We start from the raw sequence: 24,676 nt of genomic DNA, 5'->3' as shown, positions 1-24,676 counted from the left end.
GGTTTAGCACACTACACTCTGCAGATAACTGATCCTGGTTCAGTGAGTTTGGTCTTTGGACAAAACTACAGACGGTAAACAATAAATCAGGGCTGCAGCCAAAAGTTATTTTCATTATCACTTCATCTCAGTCTTCAAAAGTCTTGTTTCGTTCGACCAGATGTCATCATGAAGAGAGACAAAAGGAAAAAACTGAAAATCTGGGACACTGGAGAAACTGTATGCAGAGAATGTTAGTGTCTCAGTTTGTCAATTTAAAGATTCTTCAAATCGTTTATGAATTATTAGACTCATTAAAAAACACAGAAATTAACATAAAGATTCAGAACATAACAGAGCTCGGCTTTCTGCATGTTGAAAGTTTGTTTTTAAGCTAACAAAGACATCATGTTTAGCTCGTATTTTATAAGAACTTTTGCCTTTTTAAAGGAGCAGTATGTAACTCTGACACCTAGTGTTTAAAATGGGTACTGCAGTTTAAATTCTAAACATTGTAGAGAGCTGTCTCCCCCTGTCCCCTCCTCTCTAGAGTCGATGCTCACACAAGTTGCCATGTGGTGGACACTGAAGCTTCAGTGTTTATCCAGCTCTGCATCGGTCTGTAAACCTTTCTGTGTTCTAACCTCTCTCCATTTTTCAAAAGCATCTCCAATATTGATCCTAGTTTGAGCACATTTCTGCTCGTGGAGCTTATTAGAAACATGCAGAGGCTTTTTAGGTCGGGTACAATCACTTCTATCTGAACCACTTCTCTTACCCGCTTCCATCGCTGCAACACCTGTTGGTTTGACCTGATAACTGCTCTCATATCTGACAGACGTATTTACTTTGTGAGAGCATTATTAGAAACATGTCTTTTCTCATTGAGTCTATAAACTGCTGAATGTTGGAAGACTCTCATTAGTGATAATAAGCTACGGTTACAGATCTTAAATGTTGTTGATTTCACTTTGTGCCGTCGGCTTCTCTGACATTTCAGGTACCAGTAAACTGATCGGGTTCATAATGGGTGAAATGAATTGCAGTTAGTTGTTCTATAAACTTGATCTCACTCTCTCTCCTTCCTCCCTGTAGACTTGCATATGATGTAATAAATGTGTTTGTGAGACAGCTGGCATCAGTCCACTCCACATTGATTTCTCACTGATCTCTAACCCTACACGGCGTATCAGCAGGCGTCTGTGATGTTTCCTGAGCTCTGCTGAAGGAGACGTATTGTTGTTCGATTCTGCAGACGGATCAGTAACACAGATTCCTCCCGAAGACGATGACGGCATGTCCAGGCTCGACCCGCACACAAAGGAAACAGTTTGGCAGCACAAAGCTGCGCCTGGAGGAAATACCAAACAGCTTAATGCCTGGAAAACACCTTCATCTCACAGGGAGGACGACTCTGAGTTAACTTCTTAAGATGAAGAAAGAAGCTGACTTCATTGTTTAAATCTACTCGTCTGTGGTGGATTGTTTGTACTCTGCATGTTGGACAAACTACTGAAAGCAAAGCTGTAGTCTTCTGTATTTAATCCATGCATGCAGAGGTTTCTTCTGTTGTTCAAAAAGGAGTAGTTAAAAGGAAGAACGTGCAACATTATCCATATAAATATATCATGAATAAAGTCTATCTTGTGTAAATGTGTCTCTGAGTCATGACTGTCTACAATGAGTGAGAAGCTCGAGTCCCGCTGGCTGTGTTGTTGTCAGAGCTGTGTTTCCACATCAGTGTGGAGGAGGTGTGGCCAAACAGAAGTTTGTTTTGGTTTCATGATGGTGCTAAAGGGCGACATCTACTGGATCAAAAAGTCACACATTTTCCTTTACTATCGATCACAATCCTCAGCCTTTTTATTCGGAAGTGTCTCACTTTGCAATATTTTGAGCAAATCAGCCTGGACCACTTTCCTTTTCAATCGACAACAATCAGCCGAACAATCTGTAATCATTCATAAGTATTTACACAGGTTTGTGTGCAGCACGTACAGGGGGCAGGGCTTCCTCTCTCCATTTGGGACAACACGAGGGATCTCAAAGACGCAATCTGCAGTCGCTTCAAATGCAAATAAGACGCAACTTGTTGAGCAAAACTAAACAAAAAATCTGTTTTTTGGGAATTTATTGCTTTAAACGAGAAGCACCCTGCAACTAGACGGACCTAAAAGAAGCAATGTGTCCTCTTTTCAAATGCATAATGGCTGCAAAAGATGAAGTACGCCTCCGCTTTGCAGCCTCCAAATGAATAAAGAGGCGATGACATAATCTTTATGAACAGATTTCTGCAAATGAATGCAAAATTAGTTTGAACAATATTCTGGTTTCCACTTGTGGTCTGAGTAGTGTCGACGAGTCCTGCAGGAAAGTGGAGGCGACATCAGAGGGAAGGCAGCCTTGAAAAACATCCGACACCATTTCATTACCATTAAGCTAATTTTTTTAAGGTTTTAATAACCTTATATAATAAACAGACATTTGCATATGAATACAAAGTTCAAATCGAGCCATAGATTTCACCTGTCAGGTTGAGCTCCTCTCTCTCTACAGCCACTTTTCTAACAGTAGACGATGGCATGTGCAGGGAGAGGAAGATGAGTTTGAAGACTGGGGATGACGTTTGCTGCCCCGTTTTGTAAAAGCCTAAACAATATGTGCTGCAAAAACAGCATATAGATCACCCTCCAGTGATCATTCAGTTTTCCCACGCCTTTAATGTCCACTAATCGTGAAGTTTGAGCATTTAGTGATTTAAACTTTCAATGAGGCAGATTTGTAAATCAGGGATAAAACATGACAGAAACGCCTCATAAAAATCTTACAACTATAGAGCTCAACAGAGACCGCCCACTTATCCGGCTCTGGTTCCGGACGGAAAATTTTCTCTGTTCAAATCCTCTACTGATGTTTCATAAAAATCCTTATATCAAGAGAGTCGAGAGAGCCTGTAACCATGACAACCAGCTACCGCAATACTCCTGACTATAAAACATTTGACTCCGTCAAAGACTGTGCATAATTATTGTGCAAAAAAGTCCCACAATCCATTGCGGATGATACCTCTTAAATGTAACTTGAGTCGTTGTTATTGTGTGTGTTATGACTGTAGCATAACAAGCTATTAGTACATTTACTCTTAGCTAACTAACCAGCTAGCTAAACTATCAGATTACATATGGTGACGAGGGGCGGGAAACATTGCCATGGTAACAGCGAGTTACAATAATCAGCGATTTTGCTGTGACACTATGATTGTGAGTAGTGTAGTTCTTTTCCCCGATATCGTGAATAAACTGTGGTATTCTTAAAACGAGGTTGATATCAGACGAACTTGTCATCTTCTGACACTCAGGTAGCTCGTGGTCAGTCTACCTGTGATGGTTATGACATCATGGCTCATGATCAAATCCACTATGGAGAAAATGAACATAATTTTTTACTTCCTGAAGCTCACTGTTGAGCTCTATAACGTCTGATTGTGCAGCCTTTCTTTTTTTTTTTTACTTAGTTTGGTAGGAACACTGGTAGCTCCACCCACATGATGGACGAAAGTTTTTCAATTTCATTTCCAACCACACAACATCAGAGGTGACTTTGTAGTCAAAAACATCCCGGGTTCTGTTTGTGTTGATGTTTGTCATTCTGTGTTTGTCTGCAGCAGTAGCTCTAATATTTACCACCCAGACTCACTGCTCCTGCTGATGTTTGCAGGCCGACCATGCCGAGAGCAGAGAGCTGCAGAAACAGAAACACAGCAGCTGTCTGTTTCATACACGCCATGTTTTGCTTATATTTGACTAGCTGCAGGCCACTGGGGCTACGGTGGCCTGCAGGGACAAAGTTGAAGAACAGGATGAGACCAAAGAGGTGTTAAATTAGTCTGAATGTTACAGGACACACTCAGTGAATTATCTGCAATAAATCCATCATTTACTCTCTCCGTGTTTGAGTTTAGTGAAGTTAACGACAGCAGAAGTTGAACTCTGTGATCGCTCGGGTGGTGCAGGTACAGTGAAGAAGTGTTTTTCTGTTCCTCATTTCATCAGTGTCGTTGATTATTTGAATACCACTTCCTACCACGGTCTGCGTCTCTTCATTTCACAACTCTGGTTTTGTTTTCCTCCCTTCACTGCTTTTCTAACAATCGGTCAGATCATCTCATCTGATCAGCTTTCAGCTCGTCAGGTTTCCTCCTCCGCTGACAATCTGAGCTGGGGATGAACCAGTTCACGAGCGTGCACATGATTGGCTGAATGTGTGCGACCTGGTTTGGTTTTACTCGCTAAACTAGTCCACTAGGCCAGGACAGAGTGTGTATGAATATCTTCAGAAATACTTTCTCCACATGAGTGAGGAGGAGGAACGAGTGTGTGAGGCGACACTGATCCCACCTGAGAACAGTTACTACGGTGATACACCTTCATGTGTCACTATAAATACACACGTTAGTCACGATATCTCATCACATGTAGAGAGGACGTACAGAAATATGCTAACTCGCTAATCACTCTTTTAAATCAAGATAGTATGATACATGTTGAGTTAAACCCAGCTGTGGTACAGACACAAAATCAATCTCTCTCATTGTTACTGATTTGTCATCTTGGGACACAGGGCTAGGGCCTGAGGGGGAGCTCCACCCTGGGGCCCAGACAGCCCCCTGAGTGTGCTCCGTCCTCAGGCCCAGCTACATCTATGATGAATGAGGACAGAATCATTACATGTGCCGCAGACCGCCGGACTGATTCGATTACCAGCAGTAACTAAGCCAGAAGGCCAGAGCAGATCCATCGGTGGGTACACACCCACACATATTACACCGACACACACACTCAGAGCCCATTGACCAGGATGCTGCAGCATTTCAAGGAAAAGGGCATCGATGATGAACATGCCCATCAGCAGGACTGTTTACCCTCAAATAACTCACCAATCAGAACATTGACAGAAAACTTAATCGACCAGGATTATTATCGATATAGGGCCGGGTTGTTTAATAAAATGTTGAGGAGTAAATGCAGAAATTCATCATCTAAGAACGCAAGTAGACAGATCCAAGATGTCTTCTCTGTCCAACTAACAGTTTAAGACCGTTAATTATTCTGCTCACTTTCACTAAATATAAATACAAACAGCACTCAGAGGATGGGAATGCTAATCTGGGAATATTTTTGGCATTTTTGTGGGAAAACAAAAAATACATTTTCCAAACAGCTGACTTTCTTGAAGTCATTTTTTGGACAGACGCAGACAGAGACAGGAAGTGTTGGGAGGACGACACACAGCAAAGGACCAGGGTCAGATTTGAACCCATGGCCGCCGATACGAGGATTAATTAGCCTCTGTACATGGGGCTAAACATAACCGCGAGGCTATCTGACCAACCTAGGACGCCATTTTTAAGAAACAAATTCATGCAGGGCTCCACAGTTTATCCAAGTCTGTCTGCAGCCTTGTGCAAGTCTTCAACAGCAGAATGTGCTACATGAAGGTGACATGTGGACATTAAATATTGTCTGCAAAATCAAACAAGACTGGAGAGTGTGAGTGTGTATCTGGGAGTGTGTGCATGTTTTTCGTGCACGTGTGTGTTGTCTTCCTGATTGAGCAGCTGTCTTAGGGAGGCAGGTTTAATGATGTGACGCTCTCCTGCAGCTTTACACTCCTAAGCCGTCCTAACACACTGAGCCAATCATACACTGCTGCTCATTTACCCAAACACACAACTCAATATATCAACCTGCTGATTAAAGGTCCAATCTGTAAGATATGTAGCAAGTTAACTGCAATGAATGCGGGCCCGAACTACGTACTGCACTACCAGGCGTCCAGGAGTGCAGTGCGTAGTTTCTCTCTCCGACGTGCGTTCACTGTGCGACAAACTGGCAGACTTCAGCTACTGATGGGAAGGAACAAGACACTTTTCTACATCCTGTGTTTTGTTCATTTCATGTAGACGTGGCTGTGTGGACTGATACCGGGGCAGCTGTGGCTAAGTTGGTAGAGTCGTTGTCGTCCCTCAACTGGAAGGTCGGGGGTTCGATCCCCAGCTCCTGCAGTAACATGTCAATGTCCTTGGGTATGACACTTAACCCCAAGTTGCTCCCCCTGCTTCATTGACAGCAGTGTGTGAATGTGTATGAATGGATGAGTTAATACTGATGGACTCTTTACACAGCAGCCTCTACCATCAGTGTGTGAATTTGTATGAATGGATGAGTTAATACTGATGGACTCTTTACACAGCAGCCTCTACCATCAGTGTGTGAATGTGTAGGTGTGACCTGCCGTGTGCTTTGAGTCGTCATAAGACTAGAAAATAAATATACAAGCTCAAGTCTGTTAACCATTTAGTCCACATACCGGACAAACCAAGAGGTGGAGATTAGCAGAGCGATGTTAGACTGCCTTGCCAATGTAATCAGGAAGTAAAATGGCACCTCTCCAGCAACCAGACTATTTTCTATACTTGGCCCATGAACCCGGGACCTGAACCTACGACCCTCGTCATCACATAATGAGCTACTGCCGCCCCTTCAGATATTGTGTGTTTGCTTTTGAATGGTTTGAATTTGTGCTTTGCATGCAAGACTCATTTCAGAAAAAAAATCTGTGACAAAAAAAAAAGGAAAATCAAATTAAATTCAGACGACAGCGGAGAGCGAAGTTGAACAGCAGCAGTGTGTTTGTGCGAGCAGACGCTGCTGCAGCTCCAGACTGAAGCAGAAGAACTGAGAGGAGATGAAGAGGGGTGAAGTCTTGAATGAGCAGGTTCAGGAGATGTTATTTATGCGGTGGCACAGCGAGGATTCAAAGATTATATCTGTTCATACAGGAGTTTAAAATGCAGATATATCGTTGACATGAGATGGACAACTTTGTTTGTAGTTTGAGCTCCTTATGGATAAAAAACTAAATTATTCACAGTTACATCAACGACCAAATGAAGATCATATTTCATTGTCTTCTTGATTCTCTTTAACCGTATTCAGACTGCTGCCATATTTACGTCCCTGTGACGTTTTTCGCCTTTAATCTGCATGTCGTGAGGGCGTAATGAGGGGACGCAGTGACCCCCCTCTGTACCGTCTTCAGAGGTAGTAACAGAGGCGTTACAGAGGCGAAACCGGATCATCTGAGCCAGCGGGTAGCGCAGCACTGTGTGTGTGCATAGCTGACTGTGTGTATGTGGAGCTCCCACATCATCCCGCAAAGACGTGATGATGGCTGAGCTGAGGTACGAAACGCGATTGAAAAGCAGTATGAAAAGCGCTTTAATCTGCAGTCAGTTCAACTCCGTTTCAAAATCAAACCTTTATTTACTGTATAATCAACAACTACAACCAAATCTACTCATGTGAATGCTCATTTCTTTCCCTCCTGGTACGGATGAAGTCTTTCTGGTACATATTGCTGTCATGTTGTCGCCCGTGCATCGCTCAAAATGTCGCATAAATGGATGACATTGACCTGATTCTGCTCCTCTTCGGGACATCGATAAACAAATTAAATTACAAATCCCAAATTCGATTTTGCTTTGTAAGACAATGCCGATCTGCTGCACTGTTGGGGAACAGGGTGAGTACCCCTGATTATATAATCACTAAGATTTCTTTCCGTCTCTAAAGCCAGCACAAGCAGCAGAGTCGTCCCCCGTCCCTCCAGTCACCCACGGAGGTTTACATTTCTTAAGTCTTGATCCAGAACATCAAGCAGGGGACTCTGAGAGGCACATTCTGTGGACGCTCACGTCCCACACACATGAATCTTCTGCTGATCTCTAACCTTTTCTAAATGCATGGGGGGGGGGGGGGGGGGGGGGGGGGGACTGAGAGCTGTCCTAACTTGTCAAAACATGCACAGAAGGCTATTAAAGGGACTGCAGGGGCTAAAATTAGGGTGGGATTTTAGTTTGGTAACTCAGTTTTCGTGTCTGTCTGCTGCTCTTAATGTTTAGACAATAATGTTCCTCCTAAAGCAAAAAAATCTGCTTTTTTTAACCACTAAATTGGCACCACTGAATCTGAAGGTATCCGACAGCTTTGGCTTCATCTGATGGTGTTGAAGCACGGCAGTCATTCCTGGGCCTCCATCAAACAGGTAAAAATGTGCACAGACTCGTTAAATATTATGTTTTTTTAGTTTATTTATTGCGATAAATTCAGACTTTTGTGGAAAACTCAAATAATATTCTCAAAACGGTAAAAAGCTGTTATTTCCTGAAAGCAGCTGTTAGAAAGGGAAGGGTTGACACACACACACACACACACACACACACACACACACACACACACACACACACACACACACACACACACACACACACACACACACACACACACACACACACACACACACACACACACACACACACACACACCTCCTGCATTCACTGCAGCGCTTCATTTACATCCACAACCATTGAATGTGTCATGACACGACGTTAGCTGCCATTTTTAATTTAATTCCTACATGAAAAGGTGCATTTCTGGTTAGTAAACAGGATCCAGGTGTGCGGGGCGTCGCTCCGTGAAGCAGAACAGTTCACAGCTGAATGTCAAACACCGAGCTGACATCTGGCACTCCGGACAGCTAAGCTAACAGGCTAACTCATTAGCACTGCTGGATTGATTTACTTGCATAACGTGGCTTCCTCTCTCTCCCTGAAACACCCACCCTCCATTCGCCGGGCTCGTTATAAAAACAGAGCCGAGTAAAGGATCTGTTAGCGGGGCTGCTGTCATCCAGCTGCCGTGTTAGCATACTAGCTCTGACAGCAGCCACCGCTAACTTCCTGCACCGAGAAGAACACTTAAACATTAAAATGTCACTCACCCTTAACAGGTCGCTCAATGGTGGAGAGTTTAGTTTGCTCTTTCGCCGACATCCTCCCTCCGTGTTGGCTGACAGGTCAAAGAATTTGTTAATTTTCTAACTAAACTCGATAAATTCCTTACTAGCTAGCCGCGCTAGCTGGGGTGGGCTAGCCGCGCTAGCTAGCTGTGTGTCAGCGGCAGCGCTTCTCTCTGCAGACCGAGCCGAGCCAAGCCGAGCCGGGCTGGTGTCAAAACTGGCGAAAGGGGAAGGAAGAAGGGGGGAAATGTCTTTAAATATCAAATGAAGGCTTTTCCTCTCCGCTGTGGTCCGCGGTGCAGTGATGCCGAGACGCCGTCCGTCAGCTCCGTCAGACGCTCCAGGAAACAAACGGCCCGCGCGCCGCTGCCGCTGATGATGCGTTCAGGAGCAGCGAGCAGTGCGTCAGATCATATCTCAACTTTATCCCTTTTATTCTGGGACGAGCTGCATCTGTTACAGGCCGCTGGGCTCTGCTCTTCTGTCGTGATCCGATGTGTCGTCCAGACCCTCTGTCGGATTACAATAATCCGCCGCAAGCGGATTTCCTACAACATGGCTCAACGCGGGGGGCTGTGGGTAGTGTAGTATTAATGAGATATTAATGCACCTCGTTCTCGGTCTGCTGAGCCGCATACACTCAGAGGGTTTACATAGAGAGAAAAAACTACAGTCATGAGTGGGATTTATTATGACAAATTAAATATATGAAAACTAACCCCTTAGCAGTTTAATGTGGGAACTAAAAATGTTATTAGGCTATCAAAAAGGTTTTTTTCTCTTGACACAACTTAGTTTTAAACCTTAGTATTTAAAGCTGCATGGATACCTATGGAGTCTCTGAAGTCCCAAAAACTAAAGAAAATGTATAACTTTCGCACAAAATATATTCTTATGGACTTCAGGGATTAGTAGATATCCATGCAACTTTTAAATACAAGTTAGAATATTGTGCGCACCATATATCACCATAAATATATAATGATGATATAATAATTATATTGTGCACACAAGTTTTGTTTTTTACTCTTTGGGACTTCAGGGACTCCGTAGATATCTCATGAATAAAAAAGAGAGAGCTGGGGCACCCCTCAAAAAAGAAAACCTAAAAATTTGAGAAACGTTTTTAATATGTAGACAAGTCCGTTAAATCGGCAGTGTATAAACAAATAATAGTCTTTAAATTCATAATCTTTGTAAATTCCTCGTTTTCACCTGAAGCTTCTCTACTCTTTACTACTTTCAGGAGGACACAAGAGGGGGGGTGACTTTTAATCATAAAACTTTTCCTCTGTGTGCCGACTTGTAGAAAACTATCCATAGATTAATAAAACATCAGAATCCCTCATGTGTGAGTCCCACTCCTTCATCCAAACACAGAGATATTTCAAATTGATCGATTTTTTAAAGGAGTTTGGTAACGAGTCCATCACAGGACCTGTTTCCGGTCCTCAGCTGGATTAAAGACACATCCATGTTTATTCTGTTTTTACTAATTAACAGCCACGATTCACTAACGCTCTGCCATGTGATCATAAACATCATAACTGCAGCTTTTCTGTCAAACACATGAACACAACACCAGGAGACGAGCGGACTACAGCGCCCTCATGTGGTCACTCATCAAACAGCTTCAAATATTTTAGATACTGAGGGCTGTAGGGTGTTAAAAAGGATGTGTCCCTCTCCCTAATGAAGGCCAGTACTGCTGAAACATCTTGGTTTTTATAAGAGTAATACGGTTTAGCTATATTCTGGATTACAAAGCCTGTAACTGACTTTCATTGACGAGAATATGTCATGGCAGTGGTTAGTGCTGTTGCCTCACAGTGAGGAGGTTCCTGGTTTGAATCCCTGTCTGACAGGAGCCTCTCTGTGTGGAGTTTGCATGTTCTCCCAGTGCATGTGTGGGTTCTCTCCGGGTACTCCGTCTTCCTCCCACAGTCCAAAGACATGCTCGTTAGGTTAACTGGTGTTAATGTGAGTTGGGAGAGAAACCGGGAACACAACAACAAAGTAACCCTTAAGTGTAGAGTGAGACATTAAACTGCAGGTAAGGAGGGAGTGGCTGCTCTGAAACAACAGGATATAGTGCAGGAGTTGTGTCACTATTTAAATAAAGGCGTGTCTTTATAGGGTTCAGAATAATGTCCTTATATTGTCTTGATGAAATGAGGGCTTCTCTTTATAGGGAAATTATTTTTTATATTTGGACTCTGTCAACATTTAGCATTTAATTGTGCTTTAAAGGTCAAACGAGTGAGATGTGTAGAGAGTGAAATGATAAAGGTACCTTACTATATGATCAGACATTAAGGAAACATGCTATGTTGAAGTGCTGGCTTCTCTGACAACAATGCAGCAGCCAGTATGTCCTCCTTCTAACTTTAGATTCTGATCCTGAATGCTCTGGATTTGTTTGGACCAGAGAAGGTAGGCGGTTTTAAGGCACCCCCCACACGGCTGTTTTGGACGCCCCTCGGTTTGCCAGATATGAGAGCAGTTATCAGGTCAAACCAACAGGTGTTGCAGTGATGGAAGCGGGCAAGAGAAGTGGTTCAGATAGAAGTGATTGTACCCGACCTAAAAAGTCTCTGCATGTTTCTAATAAGTTCCACGAGCAGAAACGTGCTCAAACTAGGATCAATATTGGAGATGCTTTTGAAAAATGGAGAGAGGTTAGAACACAGAAAGGTTTACAGACCGATGCAGAGCTGGATAAACACTGAAGCTTCAGTGTACACCACATGGTGACCTGTGTGAGCATCGACTCTAGAGAGGAGGGGGAGACAGCTCTCTACAATGTTTAGAATTTAGACTGCCGTACCCATTTTAACCACTAGGGGTCAGAGTTACATACTGCTCCTTTAAATTGATGTTGGAGGTTTTAATGAACAAGGAGGCTCAGATCAACACTGATTCAGGTCAACAACAACGTTTATCGCAAATAGAAAGGAAACTTCAGTAACACAGCAATCATTATTTCATATAAATAAAAACCTTCAGTCTCTGTTTAAATCTGACTCAAGGTCTTTGTCGTCCAGTGATGAGCAGCTCTCAGTGACACACCTGCTGGTTTAAAGGTGATATCGTTGGCGTATAAAATTGTCCCTCTGAGGAGTCCGTGTCCAGGTGTCACAGAGGTCACAAACAGGCGGCAGCTCCGGCGTCGATAAAGACGAAAAACGCCAGCGAGTAAGCAGGAAGTTGTAGATGTTCAGACGGCGGGAGACGAGCTCCTTTCAACTCAGGGAGAGTTTTATCGTCCACCATCTTTAAAACGTCTTTATTCAGGGTCACAGACCTGCAAGGAAAACACAAAGATGTCAGCGTGTTCCGCTCTGAGCTGAGCACAGGATGTTAGCTTAGCTTAGCATAAAGACCGAAAGCAGAGGCACACAGGTAGCATGAAGTTCATAACATATCCTGATTGATATAAAGTACACAGGGTCCCAGGATCAGGTGATCCAGCTCACTTTTATACCCCTTAATTTAATAAAAACTGGACTGGGACCCCCTGATCCAGGTCCAGACTTTGAAAGATTACCAAACCCAGACTACCAGATCTTTAAAGTGGACTTCACAATACACACTCTGTCCACAGGGGGCGCCAGTTGCTGCTTCTGTTTGGGGGATTTTATTTACTTTTTACAGAGCGAGGATTTGGTTTTGCAGAGGAGCTCCTCGGTCTTCAACGTGAGGAAACTAGAGATTTATTCTAACATTGTATTCTGACATCTTTCTGCACTTTATTAGTTTGCACATTCCTCATTTCATTTCATGTGCATACTTTGTTGTGGACAAATCCTCTCAAACTCGATGCCCTCCGGTCTTTTCTTTTGACGGGATGAACATTTTATCGTTTCATTTCCTCCTTTTACATTCCTTTGTTTATCACTTTGAGCAGCGTCACACTGTTATGACGACAAACACAAAGAAGACAACTAAACGAAGCTGTTATCTGAGGTAAGACATCAAACCTTCATCCCTTTTCTGTGTGTAGTGTTGAAGAATAGAATAGATTTTCTTCTGGCAGTGACTTAAATCAACATATTTACATTTATAAATCTATTGTTTTTGGTGTAGTCAACACAGTTATTATTCAAATTTAGATCAGAAAAGATGCTTCCCTTCCGTCTGTAGCTTTCTTCACACATGCACTCCTGAAAATATCTAGATCATTTTAGGAGGACTGCTCCGGATATTCTCCTGATTTTGTCGTTCACATATTAACCTCACAGCGGGAGACTAACCCTGTCAGACAGGGGGGGTCTCCTGAGGTAAGACGAGATGTAAAAAGAACGATGTGGAAGTAGCAGTTGAAGCTACAGAGTCCTCTATACGACGCTATAATGTGAATATTTGTCTTTCTATCAATGCCACATGTAGTGGAACAGAATCTCAATGTGAACTAAAGAGTGGAGAAGAACATACTGGAGAACAGGAAACATAATGCAGCAGGTTCATTAGAGCACGGAGATGGTAGAGGTGGTGTGCAGACAGTCTATGGTCGTGCAGCGATCACAGAGAATAATCGTCACCACTCGCTCCAGGTGAATTCTCCTGATTATATCCTGCTGCGTTCTCACATCAGCTCACTCTGACTTTCTGCAGAATTAATACGAGGAGACTGGAGGAGAAACTCCGGGTGAGAAAGAGAGAAACATTCAGCTGTTTGTGTTCACACATGACGCTCAGCCTGAGTTTTCTGCGGATGTGAAAGCAGCTGTATGAGATTTAAAGTGCTGCTGCTGTTGGATAAAACATGTTTGTGTGAGTGGATCAGAGATGCTGCTCAGATTGTTAAAAAGGGAAATGAGCAGCCCCCTGTAAATCTTATGGAAACTCAACTTTCTGTAAAAGGTGGACAACTTAACACTTCCAACCAGCCTAATCTGATATAATCATGTTGTGGTTGTGGAATTTTGTTATTTTAATTTTTTTAATTTTTATTTCTTTACATATATTTTAACCGTCTTGCTTAATTCCTGTATTTAATTTACCTTAATTATCATTTTTGTTTGTCAGGTCTGGTTTTTTTTCTTTTCTTTTCTGTTTGTCTTTTTTTTTGTCCTGCATTGATAGTGTTACCCTTGTTGGGTATTGTTCTAGATCATTCATTGTCTGGTATTGTACTGTTGTAAAACATTTGAAAACAATAAAAATGTTAATCATAACAAAAAAAAAAAAAAAAAAAAAAGGGAAATGAGGACAGAAAAAAGAAACGTGACTCTTCCCGTGACTCCAGAGGAGAATAAACCAGGCGTCACGCGGTGATGAATGAGTGTATTGACGAGCACCTGGAGTACAGCCCCTCCTCCCCCGGACGCTCCGACTGGAGAACAAACGCCTCCACTGTGCTGGACGAGAGACGAGCAGGAACGGAGATCCTGACCGCTTTATTCCTCAGGTTCATGGAGATGAGCGTGACGGCTCCTCGTCTGTATCTGCGCAGTAAACACAGAGATCAGAGGCGGAGCGGACACACTGAGGAGGGGATTCATGGAGGAGGAATAGAGCGCCACAGGAATGAGTCCTAAAACCCGAAGTAAGTTAGCATTTGAGCGCCATGGGGTCTATGGTCTAAAAGTCAACGGGGATTTTGAATGGGTTTGTGGTAAGACACCTGGAATAAGGTCTGTGGTTAACACAAGCTTAAGAGATGTTGGCGTTTTGTTAGACCACATAAACTACTTTAGGTAATACCCCCACTTGTGAATTTTGAAGTTTTTACACGTCTTTAAAAGGGCGGTTGCTAACAAGTGGCTAAATGTGACTACAGTGGTTGACGTCACAATCATTCAACCGTGGTGTAGTTAGCGTGTAGCATAACGTTAGCTTTTTACTTCTGTCGGCCGCATTAACGCTTCAAACATCATAAACATGGCGTTCATCTGTGAAGATTATCCTGCTGAACAAAACGCATACGCTTCAGAAACGTGCGTTTGCCACAGAGCTTATTTTCTGCAAGGATCGAAAATCCAATTCAAAAATCCCATAGGGCGAATTCTCGTTAGACCCCATGGCGATGCTACTTCCGGGTTGGCCTCCAAAAATACGTCATATGGTTTGTTCTCTATACCTCTGCTGGTGCGCGCAGTGCAGGTACAGCCTCACTCGTTTGTGGCGGGAAAAGTCAGAAAAGGCTTCAACTTTTAAAACCTCCGGTCCAACGAGTCTCTTGTAGAGAACAGACAGCCAGTAATCCTGAGAGAAGAAGAAGAAGGAGGAGACGTTACAGAGCGTCCTGTCAGAACGAGCAGCAGTGGAACATTTTTAACCGCCTTAGCGTGCGAGACCGCTCACAGGAAGTGGGTCCAGGTTTTCGTCCACCAGGTGATAACTCCCAGAGCCGACAAACACCTGTCTCATCACCACGTCAAGACCCAGCGTGGCGGCCAGGCCCAGTTTATCCAGCCACCTGCAGAGGACACACAGAGGTCACAGCGATGAGACGCGGCGTGGAACAACCCTGAAGCGTGTGAATGATGCAGGAACGACGAGGCAGCAACGCCAACATGTGCGTTAATAAAAATATAAACACAGAAAATCACATTCATTACTGTTACAATATTAGAACAGGCGCCCTGGTTGGCCGAGGGGTTACTGTGGCACGGTGTAGTTTGTTCACGTGACCACGTCTCCACACCACCGCCGCCACGTGACCATGCCTCCAGTCTCCATACCACCGCCACCGTCACGTGACCACGTCTCTACACCACCGTCACGTGACCACGTCTCCAGTCTCCATACCGCCGTCACATGACCACATCTCTACACCACCATCACGTGACCACGTCTCCAGTCTCCATACCGCCGTCACATGACCACGTCTCTACACCACCATCACGTGACCACGTCTCCATACCGTGGTACACTTGGTTCTTGTGGTAATGACAGGACGGTTTCAGAGCCGCTGTGTAGCGTGTCCATGTGATCGTGGTTTAAACTGAGCAGCAGCTGTGTGTAGGTTTGTCACGAGACCGGGGCTGATGGGTAATCACTAAACTCAATCAGCTGCGAGCCCCCCCCCCCCCCCCCCTGTTAAACACAATTAGAGATCTGTGTGCCCTCCACCTCCCTGTGTTCAGTTCAACTCTTTAAAATCTGAATCCAAAAGTTTATCTTTATGATCCTCGAGTAACACGGTGAGTCTGAGTCTCCTCGTGTCCACCTCTCATGTGGTCAGTGTGTGAAACCTTCAGAGCAGCTTTACACAATTTCATTGATCTGATACTGGTGTCTGTAAAAAATCTTGTTTCAGTTACTGTCTCTTTAAGACCCCCCCTCCCTACAAGCTCACTTTCTTCTGATTGGCCAGCAGCAGAATGCTGCAGGGCTGCCAGAGGAGTGCTGCTCTCCAGTGGTGGGAGAAGAGCGTCTATGTAAGGGTGGTTTCATACTAGGGACCTGGACCCTGATCTGAACACACTTGACCCCAAAGTCCGTTTCCTGTGATCAGTGTGAACACTAACGTACTGACTTGGGAAGAAATCATGCATCACACACACACACACACACACACACACACACACACACACACACACACACACACAGCGAAAAAATCATGCATGATGGGAAAACACCCTAAGAGGTTTCACCGGCTTACGTAGAGGCTTGAAGTCGTCTGGTGAAGTTCTTGGTTTTATATCGGGGGACTATGGCGTGATTAACAGAACAAAACGCTTAGCGCCCTCTGCAGACTCATCCTGGGATTACTCCACCACCACCAAGACGTTTACCACAGGATCTGAAACGGTCTTTTATTAGAGCTGGACTTGACTCGATCTCAGTGCCCCTCAGCCTCGTAGAGACTCACATGAATCCTGCGACGAACGTGTCCGACAGACCGGCGGCTCCTCCCCCGAAGGCCGAACTGGTCTCCCCGAGCCACACCTTCTTCCCCGGAGAAACCAGCTTCACCGTCTGAACCAGGAGAGGAGACACAGATTATAACATGTTGTTTCACCTGCCCACGTCTCAAACATCTGCTTACCTGTAGGACTTCATTGGTCTTTAGGGTCAGAGTGTCCAGAACTTCAGGATCCAGGAAGTCCTCCAGGGACGTGTCCCTGCCGTTCACGTAATAACTGAAGAACAGGAGACAGAACGAATGTTCAGCGCCAACAAACCTGTCGTTTATTTCCATCACTCAGCAGGAAGACGCTACAGTGGATTAACTTCAACATGCTGTAAAATCAGACTAAAAAATGAATATCCAGACTTATGGTGACAAAAGTTCTCTTCTCAAACGGTTTGGACTACGAGCACCAATAAGGTCTCCTTTAAAGCTCAGAGTCTGGAGTTTCAGAATGTGATGAAATGACTGCATAACTCAATAAAAGGTGTGAACTGAAGCTGATATAACGTGGGGCTTTGAGCTATTCTGTGTAGAGAGGTCAACTCAGGCTCTCATTGGTTGTTACAGGCTGGGAGCAGTGAATGGTGGCGTGTGATTGGCGAAATGTGCCGCCATTCGAGAGCTCTGAGTGCAGGCGCCATGTTAATGTCCTGAGAAAAGTGAAATATCAGGATAGCAGCGTCTGATTTGAATCAGTCTGAGGATGGAATGTGTTCTGGGTTTGGATCTCGGGGACTCTTGGAGATGCAGCAGGCGGTTTTTGTGTTACGCCCAGAAAAGTCAAACTTTAAACGGTGAGTCAGTACACAGTCGTTTATGGTAATGTGTTTGTCGTTGGTCTGACGGATGTGTAGATCGTGGCTGTTGATCTCAACGCGCAAAGCTTTCAAACGATGCACGCCACGAGTCACACACACACACACAGCTGCTGTGTATACAAAGTGTATGTTAAGAAAGTAGTTTTCTACATGAAACCATCCAAACGTTAAAATAAAAGGTGAAGCAACAAACAGCTGTGATCTCAAATCACTTCAGATTTATACAAATAAACGATGTGAGGTTTGATGAACTTACTGATGCCAGGTCACAGCATCTACAGCGTCTGCTCCACTCTGCAGAAACCTGCAACACACACATACAAGGACACACACACACACGGACACACACACACACACACACGTGAGATGTCTCCGATGACTTTCTGCGTGACAAACTTAGAAACAGACATTCCTAATTGAAACACTTCTGCAAATAATTAACGCTCACGAGAATCTGTAACTCAGTTAGAGAGTCACAATCTGAACCCAATGTCCAAGGTTTTTAAAAGTTTTTCTCTTTGATGTTAGTGGATTTTAATGTCATGCAGAACCGTGTTAAGGTCATCCATGCTTTTAGATCGTCTCCTTTTACACTAACGCATCTCTCTCTATTCGCCATCAAACGGCTCCAGCTCGTCCAAAACGCTGCGGCGAGAATTTGAACTGGTGCTTAAGGTAAAGATCACAACACTCCCGTTTAGCACACCTGCCCTGGCTACCTGGACGGTTTAGAATCGATTTGAAGATTTGACTGATGGCTTTAAGGCACAGAAAGGTGTGGACCCCGGCTGTATCTCTGACCTGGCAGCCTGACGTCCTCTGACGGGACGCTGCTAGTTTTCCACAGTCCAGGTGTTCTGTTCTGGATCACCTGGACTGGGGAACAGTCCGTGGGAGGTCAGACAGGCGTGAAAAAGATCATCTCTCAGTATTTTATTCATCCTGAGTGGTATTTTAGCCTCTGACAGTAAGGACGCCGTGTGACGTCTCACCCCTGCATGATGTCCGTCCTGTGGTCTCTGGGCTGACCGACGTCCGGCCCGAACAGTCCAGCGTGGCGGTAAAGTTCAGACTGTGACATCATCTCCCTGAGATGGGTGAAATCCTGACCCAGCTGGAACCCGTCCACTCGAATCCCCGCCTTCTTCTCGTAGCTGTTTGGCTCTGAGGACAGACGAAACATCATCAGACAGCTCACACTCAATAAAACGGCTTAACTTCCTGTTCGTCTGTCTGTCACGACTTTGCTGAGGGAAAGCGAACGAGACAAAATAACTTCCTGTGTGTGCAGTGAGGTGATAAACAGCCTTAGAACCCAGAAGTGAAACTCAAACCTCAGATACCTCAGCGTGTAAATATGATTGTCAAAGAAGGAACATAAAGAACAGGTCAAAGAAACACAAATCTGTAGTGACATTGGGTCATATATGTAGTAGAAATGTGAAATAACTTTTGAAGTTGGTGCCTTCTTGGCCGAGAAAAGGCAGAAAGTGTCTTTTTGGCTCAAGTGGATGAAAGACACCAAATCCCAGAATGCACAGCACCGCAGGCCACTCCCACTAAGGTCCTCTATTTCAGAATCAGAAATACTTTATTAATCCCAGAGGGAAATTCGATCGATACAGTTTCTCCAAAATATACAGTATAGCAGTAGAAATATAGTAATAAAAACATTTACAGACATATTTTCTTCAACACATAAGACCATTTCCTCAACAGATTCAGAGATTTCTTCCAGAATTGATCTTGGAAATTCCTGGCAGAAAACAGACTCTATGTCTGTGTCCATAGGCAAACAGTGAGAGCATCGACACTACCAGTCCGCCCGAGCTCGAGCCGGCCCGTCTCCTCGTCCACAGCACCGCCGACAGGCAGGCCTTATGTCTCGGCTGCTGAGCTGGCAGTGGCCGGCGGCCAGCAATACAGCCGCGAGACTCCTTTTCAGACTTAGAAACGCAAAGATTTCCCATCTCAGGGGAAAATGAGGGCGGGATGCACGACCATTCAAAAATACTACCAGGTTTCTAATGATACAAAGCTTAATGCAAATGGGTGAAGTATCCCTTTAACTGAACTGATCTTCGATGAACCCATTAAATTTTGCACCAACAAAACCACAACACATTGTTGACATAGCACAGTTAGCGTACCGTTGCCGAGCTCCCAGCACATGGTGTACCGTCTGGACTCACAGTACTGCAGCAGCTGGCGGGCGTTGCTGCTGTTCCAGGCGTTGTCGGCTGTTCTGAGCAGCGCGTTCAGCCCGAAGATCAGATCCATCCCCGAGCAGTTTGTGAAGGAGTGCAGCATATCGATGGTGTTTTCTATAACAGGACAGAATTATAATAAATACACATCAACATTTAGGACTCAGGCTTTTTTATAACACTGAGATGAAGACAGTTAAATCAGCTGTGCATCAACTTTACTTTATTGATCCTCGCAAGGGGAAATTTCTGTTTTTACACCCTGTAAGTCATGCAACTCACATAGGCTGAAATATACACATGCACAAACAGGATCCTATGGACATGCACTAATGGAGAGATGTCAGAGTGAGCTGCATCTGGGGCAGCTGGAAGCTACTGTGGGGTGGGGCTTCGTGCGCATACAAACAAAATAAGTGAGAATGAATTAAATCGAGCAAACGTAGAGCTCTCTCAGTTTCTTTGCTCTGAGACGAGGAGGGAACATGTCATAAAAAGCGGAGGGTTAATCCTCCTACTTGATTTGATTGGCTGCTTTGACCAAAAGTGACATTGACGAGTGCTGTGACTCGGTGGCTTGAGCTGAAAAGTTGAATAATTATAAACTTTTATTCATGCTCAAAAACTGCGAGAAAAATGCGTCACAAAGCATCAGAAGAGAGCGCCCGGTGAGCAAGCCAAAACAGAGGAAAACAACGGTTTAGCTGGGGATGAGTCTCTTTATAATGTGGCAAAACAGAAGTGATTAAATTCAGAATGTAATCAACTGAGGAGATAGAAATGAAAAACAGTGTATCATCTGCGTAGAAGGATAACTCATTTATTTTCTTCATGCAGCAAACAGGAGCATTTCAATTAAATAGCAGTGGTCCATGCATGGAGCCATGTGGAACCCCTTATAATAATACATTTCTCAGGGATACACAGAGGCTCCTGTGCCTTTAAAATAAGGAAAAAACAACTCTCTGCAGAGCTCATGAACTGAGTCAGGAGATCACGCAAAGGTCAGATACAACACTTTTTACATTGACTGTTCCTTTCATTAAGATCTTAAGGGCTTTTTAAGTGCAAAAACCAGACGTCACATCCCGCAGTAACACATCTTGTTAGCTACGAGAGCAAAAGACGTACCTGTGAATTTAACTCTTCTGTATTTCCTCCTCAGGTCTTCCTTCATGAGGATAACTTGTTGTTGAGTCCACTCGTTCTTCAGACGCTCCTCCAGCCACGGGGGCAGCTCCAGTTTATCACATGATAGCGCTAAAAACGACAACAGGCAACAACAGGAATTCATCAAAGTGTAGATTTTTTTAGGACACGTACAGGGAGCTCAGAGAGTTTCCAAATTAAAGGTTTCAGTAGACTGAACCCTCGTGGTCATGTTTTGGGTCGACCTCAGTTGACTGAACATTTCAGCATGGATACTAACTTCCTGATTTTGTGCAGTATGGTTTTTAATGCATCCTTTCAGGAAATGAGTTGCATTTTAACTCCCACAATGCAGTGTGAAATTAAATGTAAAACATCACTTCATGTGCGCCTCCAAATCAAAACAAAGGAGGATGGATTCGGCCGGTTCGGGTAACGCGCCTTTCAAATGTTCAGTTATTAAATTGTTTACATGCAATGTGAAGTTTTGTATTATTCACTGAGCCATCGTGCAGATCACATCTGAGCTGGAGGGTCGATAACATGAGGCGGGCTAATGGCGCCACTTCCACACTGAATGAATCAGACAAAGGAGGAACAGATATCTGCCTACTGAGAAGGGACCGGCTACTGTCAGAGCTGGAGAGGTGCCAGGTCACTTCCTGAGCACTGCTGAAGAGGAACCCTTGAGAATCTGGTCACTACCTCGTTCCCTGTTGCTTTGTGGCTCCTGTAAGAACTATCAATAACTTTTTACAGTCTTATATACGTTTCGCATGTATCAAATGAAGACCTGGCCGTGTTTCAGTGCTGCGGGTAAATCTGAACCCAGACTAAAGCAGGACATGTGAGCTACGCTGGAACAATCCTAAAACTAAAGACAGAGAGTCTACATTTGACTTTCTGCATAATAAAACATTAATTAAACCCCCCCCACCGCGCTGCTGTGAGGTTTCTCCTCTGTGTTTTCAGGGGCTGGGCGTGGCTTCCTGGCACACACACACACACACACACACACACACACACACACACACACACACACACACACACACACACTCACTCACTCACTCACTCACTCACTCACTCACACTCACTCCGCTCTCCATGCGGTATTGTTGGCTAAACGCAATTGTGTGTTTTTTTTCATTGCATGATCTTTTTGTGCAAGTCTTTTGTGATTTTTCCTTTTGACTAATTCTCTTTGTGTGTTTTTGTTCCAGTTCCTTCCACCTCCAAGCTCCAGCCTCACACTGCTCAGCCGTTCCCTCCAACGCCCACGCCACAGCCACACGACTTCCCCCCTCTCCCTCCTCAGCGCCGTTCTCCCCCTGCCTCTAACTACCTGCCTGTCCAGCCCACCGTATTTTTGTAATAAATCTGTTTATAAGTCTGATGGTCTTGCTATTGGGTCAACTGGACATAAGCTCCCAGAATGCACTCTGGTTTTGTTTCACAGTGTTCTGCTGAGTCAGGAAGGTTCGTCTGTGGTCTCTGCAAAAAAACAAAACAAGTCTGAACAAGCTTCACGTGACGGCCTGACAAACTGGTGTGGGAGGAAAAGAAGGATCACAAAAGAAGAAGAAGAAGTGGTATGTCAGCTCAGAGACACGAGATTCAGGATGAGGAAACATGTGACTTTACCTGCGGCGTCACCTGAACCCTGCTCATGACTCCTCTGAGGAGTGAACACCATGAAGTCCTGTCGGGTTCCTCCAAACCTCAGGAAGGACGGAGTCAACGCCCGGGCTAGCGTTCTTATCTTTGGAGAGCTGAAACCCAAACAGACACTTCAGATGATTCAGCACTCAGAGGTTTAAAGAACAAACTGTAAATGTTGTAAAAGAGACAGAGGAGAGACAGAGAGAGAGAGGAAAGGAGAGAAGGGAGAGAGAGAGAGGAGAGGAGAGGAGAGAGGGGAGAGAGAGAGAGAGGAGAGGAGAGAGGGGAGAGAGAGAGAGAGCAGGAGAGAGAGAGGAGAGAGAGAGGGGAAGGGAGAGAGAGGGAGGGGAGAGACAGAGGAAAGGAGAGAGGGGAGAGGAGAGAGAGATTGGAGAGGAGAGAGAGAGGAGAGAGGGGAGAGAGGAGAGAGGAGAGAGAGAGGAGAGGAGAGAGGGGAGAGGAGAGAGACAGAGGAGAGGAGAGAGACAGAGGAGAGGAGAGGGAGAGAGAGGAGAGGAGAGGGAGAGAGACAGAGACAGAGGAGAGGAGATAGGGGAGAGGAGAGAGAGAGAGGAGGGGAGAGAGAGAGACAGAGACAGAGGAGAGGAGATAGGGGAGAGGAGAGAGACAGAGGAGAGGAGAGGGAGAGAGAGAGAGCAGAGAGAGAGGAGAGGAGAGGGAGCGAGAGAGAGGTAGGAGAGAAAGGGTCTGAAATGGTTTTCTTTTACTTCTACATTATTTAGAAGTGTATGAACCCATGACACACACAGTCATAAACTCTGTAAACGGCTGGGGGAGAGAAAATAAACTGCTGGAATCCAATCAAGGATCCCTGAGGATCTCCAAATCCCACTCTGAGAAAACCTTGTTAGCAACAGGTCAGGATAAGAAAAACTCTAAAACACATGAAGCTTCAGTTCTACAGCACAGAATATGACTTTTTAAGAGCAAAATGAAGAAAACGCAGTCACCATATCTGCAGAGTAGCGTCTCAACAACTAACACCTGTGATTCTCATTGTCCCAGTTTGGGTGTGAAGGCCCTTTAAGGGTATAGGGTAAGGAGTAACAGACCGCTCACTCAGACACGTCGGGGTCACCTCCAGCATTTGGTAGATCCCGTTTCAGGAGAGATTCAGTCGTTTGTAAAAGTGTTTCACGCTTAGTAATTTTGTTTTGCACTTCCCAGCTCACCAAACGAATGATCATAAATCTGTTCTTAAGAAAGAAAACGCTTTAAAATATCTTAATAAACTTAACATGAATAAACTAAATATCAAACTAAAGTCGAACAACAAGATCTTTCAAACTCCTTGAAGACTCATGAAGGACACAGGTCAATAACATGGTGTTCTTTCAACTTTATATTTTAAATATTAATCTGCAGTTTAACTGAAACCCTCGCACAGAGCAGAAAACAGAGAGATGGATCCTCTCTTATTAATGTGAGAGGAGAAGACCCCGCAGAATCAGAACCTGCTCTTTAAGGGTCATCTCTTCGGACTAAGTGAAACGATAAGAGGATCAATCCTCTCAGCTCAGTCCGGACTATGATCAGACTCGGATCCTCTGTGAGGACTTTACAGGATTTAAAGCGGATCAGAGGTGCTGTGAATATAAAAACGATGTTTTTCTCACTCCAACAGGTACATGAACTTCTCCTCTGAAGCCAGGCTCGCATCGATTGTGACGGACAGAAAGCGCAGGTCCACCCGGCGGACCGCAGAGGACACGTCCACAACCAGGTCCACGTCCGGGACATGTGAAGAGTTCTGGTCCCGGGTTTTGAGTCCTTCAGTCCGGGGAGAGAGGAGAAGGAGGAGCAGGAAGACCGGGAACGACTTCATGACTGAAGCGCTACATGAGAGAAGACAGAGCTGCTCGCTTCACTTCCTGCTGTTGAGCAAACCTTCAGGGACGTCAGGGGGGGAGGGGGGGCTGAGGACCCAAGCCCCCATACATATGAATCTTTACTCTTTGTGTGGATTTGTCTCTCTCTGTCTTAAGTTCAAATAAAAGAACATGTACTCAGTCTTAAATCTCGAAATAAAGACAAACAAATAAAAATAAAAACTTTTAGATGTTTTGAAATGATTTGAATGAATGAAAAAGTTAAAAAGTTCAGGGTGCTGGTGGCGCAGTGGT

The 24,676-nt window shown here is 44.5% G+C and overlaps 2 protein-coding genes and 1 long non-coding RNA gene across 5 annotated transcripts in view; 1 reads left to right on the top strand and 2 right to left on the bottom strand.

Moving 5' to 3' along the window:
• The window catches only part of ppp3ccb (protein phosphatase 3, catalytic subunit, gamma isozyme, b), a 30,265-nt gene extending 20,872 nt beyond the window's left edge, over nt 1-9,393 (bottom strand). For 2 of the 3 annotated variants that reach the window (XM_061061296.1, XM_061061297.1), the window contains exon 1: nt 8,821-9,393. In XM_061061296.1, coding sequence (XP_060917279.1) covers nt 8,821-8,872 — 52 coding nt within the window. In that variant the 5' untranslated portion in view covers nt 8,873-9,393. The remainder of the gene's footprint in view (nt 1-8,820) is intronic. The other variant, XM_061061295.1, reaches the window with a different exon arrangement.
• LOC132992145 (uncharacterized) lies at nt 7,965-22,127 on the top strand. Its single transcript, XR_009676302.1, has 2 exons — nt 7,965-8,085; nt 22,094-22,127. It is a non-coding gene; the product is annotated as an uncharacterized LOC132992145 (long non-coding RNA).
• hpse (heparanase) lies at nt 11,758-24,435 on the bottom strand. The gene is made up of 12 exons (XM_061061294.1): nt 24,170-24,435; nt 22,515-22,642; nt 20,856-20,984; nt 19,668-19,841; nt 18,510-18,681; nt 17,774-17,821; nt 16,835-16,928; nt 16,658-16,764; nt 15,145-15,259; nt 14,921-15,045; nt 14,139-14,285; nt 11,758-12,142 (listed from the first exon to the last, which is right to left on the bottom strand). The coding sequence occupies exons 1-12, from the start codon at nt 24,376-24,378 to the stop codon at nt 11,983-11,985; spliced, it is 1,608 nt and encodes a 535-aa protein (XP_060917277.1). The 5' UTR covers nt 24,379-24,435; the 3' UTR covers nt 11,758-11,982.
• Nucleotides 24,436-24,676: the final 241 nt, after the last annotated feature.

This window comes from Labrus mixtus, chromosome 17 (genome assembly GCF_963584025.1).
Source record: "Labrus mixtus chromosome 17, fLabMix1.1, whole genome shotgun sequence".
NCBI lineage: Eukaryota > Metazoa > Chordata > Actinopteri > Labriformes > Labridae > Labrus > Labrus mixtus.
The sequence above is the reverse complement of the archived record's forward strand: the minus strand, read 5'-3'. Positions and strand labels throughout refer to the sequence as shown.